The following is a 5,017-nucleotide window of genomic DNA, read 5'->3' as shown; positions in this document are numbered from 1 at the left end:
CTCATAATTGCCGTGCACTTCTGGAGTGAGGAGAATCCAACTGTGCCGGTACAATCCTTCTTGCAAATGAAATAACTGTCGAACTCCCGGATGACATTCACAATCTTGAGGAAGAGCTCCCGACTCACCCGATAACAGCGCCGAGCACTTTCTCGTCGTGTAGTGGACCGTCAGCGAAGTAGTCGGCGTAGAGCAAGCAATAGCCCTCCATTTGATGCCTCTGCTTGCTCTTGCGGCCGCCCTGCGCCGAGCAAACTCGCCGCGGCTTCGCATTCTTTGCGAACAGGCTTGCCAGAGCGGTGAGGATCATGAGGTGCTCTTCGTCGTTGGTGTCGACCTCGGCTTCCTCCTCCATCAGAGCCGCGAACGGCTCCTCGTCGTCAGAGTCCATCGCCAAACAGACAAATTGTCGAACACCTAGCGGGTGTAGTGGGCGGGTAGCCGTCAGTATCCTCGCCTGCGTGGTCGGAGCCCTGGAAAGCTCGGCCAGGAGCGGGATGAAGGCTGTCACGGCGAAACCCTGCCTTTCAGGCGTGGGAATGGCCTTTCAAGTGGCGGGGCAGCGGTTGTGAGTAGGGGGGATGGCGCCGGTACCGGCATGGCAGCGAAGGGGGAAGTGGCGTTCTGCCACGTGTGGGTCGAATCTAGGCGGGGAAAACACATTTCTCGCATGACAGTGGTGGTCCACGTGCCACTTTTCCTTCCGTCGGAGCCCCCAAGTGCCCGAACAGGTGGAATTTGGCGTCGCAACAGTTCGTATTATTGATGACGGTGTTATTACCACACCATTTGTGACTAATGTATCGCACACAGTTTCATCAGGGGAAAACCCATCGAAGCGAGAGAAAGAAGTATGACCGCATGTAGCATGTAGGAGTGTCTCAATCAGTAATAGTTTATACATATTCATACTCATTGTTGCAAATAATGAGTACAGGTATATTAAAAGTAAAGCTTAATGTCAAGGGATAATTTTCCCCTGCAAAAAAAAAAGTTAAGTGGCAATTTTAAGTAGAAACTAATATTTTTCTTAGAATTGTTACAAATATGTTTCACAGGTTGTCCGCTTGCAAAACTGGACACGGGAGTTTCTTGTCATCCAGCTCCTCGCAAATAGAATGAGAAAGCATGTGAGTTTCTCTAATCCCATAATATTCAAAAATATTACAGTACAGTTAGACACACATTAATAGCCCTCACAAAAAATACACATTAATAGGTAATAGAAAAAGTTAGGGTTTTTATATTGTTTTTTAACATAAAAATTATAATATATATAGTCATAAAAAGATCTAGAATATATCTAAGTTTCTTAGAGGCAGAATGTATCTTGATTTTTTTTTGAGGGCAGGTAAAATATATGTAGATGTGTGTGTATATTTATCAAGTTTGTGAACATGTGTCTATTTTGGATCCGTTGCATTGCACGGGCACTTGGCTTTTTTTAAAGATATGTCCACTTTGCTAGTATTTGTCTAAACAGCTGGCAACCCAAAGCCCATATAGACAACACAACTACCAGGCTCGGCCCATGAATAGTGAAGCGGGCACATGCAGAAACCTACTTCTCAAAAAAAAAACTGTGTCTAAAAAAATTTCTAGTATTTCTTAAAAAAACAAAATAAAAATCTAGTATTTATAAGAAAAGCAAAAAGAAATCTAGTACTCCAGTAGATAATCCTAAATCCCCGAAAAAAAGAAAGAAAATCCAAAACCCGTTCCTGCATGCATGCATATCCGATCATGGCGAAGTCGTTCAGTTCCTATTCAACGGGATGATAAGATCTAAGATGGGATCAAATCAGGCCTCATCAGTTGGAGTCGTTAGCTCCAACAAACTGATCGTTAATCTCTCCGCAAGAAGAACTATTCCCATCGCTAATCATTATCCAACCATCAGGTGACGCACCTATAAATACGCACCCTTCCACCTCCTCCATCGCATCTCATTCACGTCCTTCTCCCCCACGCACGTACCACAATCTCATCGTCTCCACAGCAACAATGGTGCAGCGCAGCTCCAACGCCGAGGTCATGTCCATGGACCTTTCCCCCAAGAAGCCGGCCAAGGCCTACGGCAGCGACGGCGGCGCCTACTACGACTGGTCCCCCGCCGACCTGCCCATGCTCGGCGCGGCCTCCATCGGCGCCGCCAAGCTGCACCTCGCCGCCGGCGGCCTCGCCCTCCCCAGCTACTCCGACTCCGCCAAGGTCTCCTACGTGCTCCAGGGCGCCGGCGCCTGCGGCCTCGTCCTCCCGGAGGCGGCCAAGGAGAAGGTCATCCCCGTCAAGGAGGGCGACGCCCTCGCGCTCCCCTTCGGCGCCGTCACCTGGTGGCACAACGCCGAGGGCTCCTCCGCCGAGCTCGTCGTGCTCTTCCTCGGCGACACCTCTAAGGGCCACACCCCCGGCCGCTTCACCAACTTCCAGCTCACCGGCGCCTCCGGCATCTTCACCGGCTTCTCCACCGAGTTCGTCGCGCGCGCCTGGGATCTCGACCAGGACGCTGCCGCCAAAATCGTCTCCACCCAGCCTGGCTCCGGCGTCGTGAAGATCGCCGCCGGGCACAAGATGCCGGAGCCGCGCGCCGAGGACCGGGAGGGCGTGGTGCTCAACTGCCTTGAGGCGCCGCTGGATGTGGACATCCCGGGCGGCGGCTGCGTTGTGGTGCTCAACACGGCCAACCTGCCGCTGGTGAAGGAGGTCGGGCTGGGCGCCGACCTGGTGAGGATCGGCGGCCGCTCCATGTGCTCGCCGGGCTTCTCGTGCGACTCGGCGTACCAGGTCACCTACATCGTGCGCGGCGGCGGTCGCGTCCAGGTGGTTGGCATCGACGGCACCCGCGTGCTCGAGACCCGTGCGGAGGCAGGGTGCCTCTTCATCGTGCCAAGGTTCTTCGTCGTCTCCAAGATCGCCGACGACACCGGCATGGAGTGGTTCTCCATCATCACCACTCCCAAGTACGTACTACAAGATATACATATGCTCTTTCTCTTGCTACGTACAAGTCACAGGATCTAGACCTAGACTAAACTCGCTTCTAGTTAAAACTCTTCAAGCATGCATGTGTATCTCTGATCTGATGCATTATTTCTGTTTGCTATATTTTGGTTCAGTTCTACAAAATATCACTCTTTCTAAAATAGCACTAAAGCACAATTTTCACGGTATATTTTGCACGGATCTAATGTTAGGTGTCACGAATATAAACATGCATATAGTATAAGATCTGAATGCATATGCAAATTTAGTTTTGTAAATTTCTCAGTGGACTGAAATTGTAAATTTCTCAGTGGACTGAAATTTAGCAAGATTGCTTTCAATTTTATTCAATAATTTTGGATATTCCATATTCTCAACATTGCAAGGTATCTTTTCGAATTGTAGTTTTGTTGCCTATAGCGATATAGGGAAACAAATACTAAAACTGAACTCCTACTGTCATATATACTTTCTATAGGGTGTAGTGTCCATATAATTTGAACGGAGGTATACAAAATTACGTTTGTAGAATTATTGTAATCTCACCGCATGTTGCATTTTACTTTCCCATACATTTCCATTATACTCTCATCAATCTGGTTAACTAAAGTTGTGTTATTCTGTCAAACAAATGCAGCCCAATCTTTAGCCACTTGGCAGGGAAGACGTCGGTGTGGAAGGCAATTTCGCCGGCAGTGCTAGAGACGGCATTCAACACCACCCCGGAGATGGAGAAGCTGTTCCGCTCCAAGAGGCTCGACTCCGAGATCTTCTTCGCCCCCAACTAGATGAGAAGTACATCCGTCTCCGGCATGCTAGGAGCTTAGCTTTTGTTTCTAGATCGTGAATCGAGAGGATAGTTAAATTGGAATGCAGCTATTGAATTCGTAGATGTATTTATAACCAGGAGATTGGTATGATCGTGGTCAATTAGTATTCATGATACTCTTTTGAAATTATTAATATTCAGTGGAGCTCCTCCCATCCATTATTCTAGCCGCTACTTAATTATTTATCTTTGCAATGCAGTGTTCCTTTTTTTCCTCAAATATTAATGGTCGTAGTGTGAGGGTGGGATCGTCGCCTGAATTTTCATTGAAAATTGGCCAGGCGATATAGTAGGCAGAATACAACAGGGTTAAAGGGGAAGACATTAACGCTGTTAGATGCGGTTTTGCCACAGCAGAGCATCCAGAAGCAGGGACGGGTCGTCGAAGACCATCGCATTTTGCTGCTTCCGCAAAGCACCAGAAGCAGTAGCGACGGGGAGTTGCATAGGCAGGTTGAGGAGCTGAAGATCATTAAAGTGATATGCTCTTCAAACTTCTATCTTACATTATGGGATGGAGGGAGTACTACTCCCTCCGTTCGGAATTACTTGTCTCGGAAATGGTTGTATCTAGAACTAAAATACGTCTAGATACATCCATTTCTACGACAAGTAATTCCGAACGGAGGGAGTAGATAGTATCGTTACGGGTATGGTTTTACACTTCGATGTATTTAATTTCTAGATAGTCGATCTGCAGAGAGAACATCCATGCACACCGTACATTTCTGGGCTTGTGTACCTTCAGTACGTAGCTAGCTACATATATAGACGTTTCTTAGACTGTTGTGCTCGCTTTCTTTTTTTTGGAAAGCATAATGAATAGCTTTTTTTAGGGGTTTATTCAGAAATCATAATGAGCGGAATACAAGCAATATCCGGCAGAACCCCTAAGCCACAGATGGCGACCCACCTCCAGAGACGCAACTCCTTTTGCTAGAGAGTGGGCTTCAATTTATTTTCTCTAAACTCAAATCGGAAATCTATGAAAGCAAAGTTACTAGTACAAAGTTTAATATCGTTCAGGACCTGTGCCTATGAAGGTGAAGCTCCCTTATGTTTGTGAGGACCTTGAGACAGTCCGAGGCAACAACCAAATGCCGAATGTTCAAATCTTGTGTCAGAGCAATGGCCTCGCAGCAAGCATGCGCCTCCAAAATAGTCGGATCAACTAGTCCATCAAAAACTACAGCTGATGAACCTAGA

At 47.6% G+C, this 5,017-nt stretch overlaps 1 protein-coding gene across 1 annotated transcript; it reads left to right on the top strand.

The window, feature by feature from the left end:
• The first annotated feature begins 1,925 nt into the window (after positions 1-1,925).
• Positions 1,926-3,970, top strand: LOC123066982 (11S globulin seed storage protein 2-like). Its single transcript, XM_044489952.1, has 2 exons — positions 1,926-2,960; positions 3,620-3,970. Exons 1-2 carry the CDS (start codon positions 2,005-2,007, stop codon positions 3,768-3,770), a joined length of 1,107 nt encoding a protein of 368 aa, XP_044345887.1. The 5' UTR covers positions 1,926-2,004; the 3' UTR covers positions 3,771-3,970.
• Positions 3,971-5,017: the final 1,047 nt, after the last annotated feature.

Source organism: Triticum aestivum, chromosome 3B (assembly GCF_018294505.1).
Source record: "Triticum aestivum cultivar Chinese Spring chromosome 3B, IWGSC CS RefSeq v2.1, whole genome shotgun sequence".
Lineage (NCBI taxonomy): Eukaryota > Viridiplantae > Streptophyta > Magnoliopsida > Poales > Poaceae > Triticum > Triticum aestivum.
The sequence above is the reverse complement of the archived record's forward strand: the minus strand, read 5'-3'. Positions and strand labels throughout refer to the sequence as shown.

Bases quoted from the DNA above. Each gene is read 5' to 3' on its own strand.
- LOC123066982 (XM_044489952.1), top strand. From the start codon at position 2,005: ATGGTGCAGCGCAGCTCCAACGCCGAGGTCATGTCCATGGACCTTTCC. The intron at 2,961-3,619 runs GTACGTACTACA...AAACAAATGCAG, and splicing joins TCCATCATCACCACTCCCAA to CCCAATCTTTAGCCACTTGG.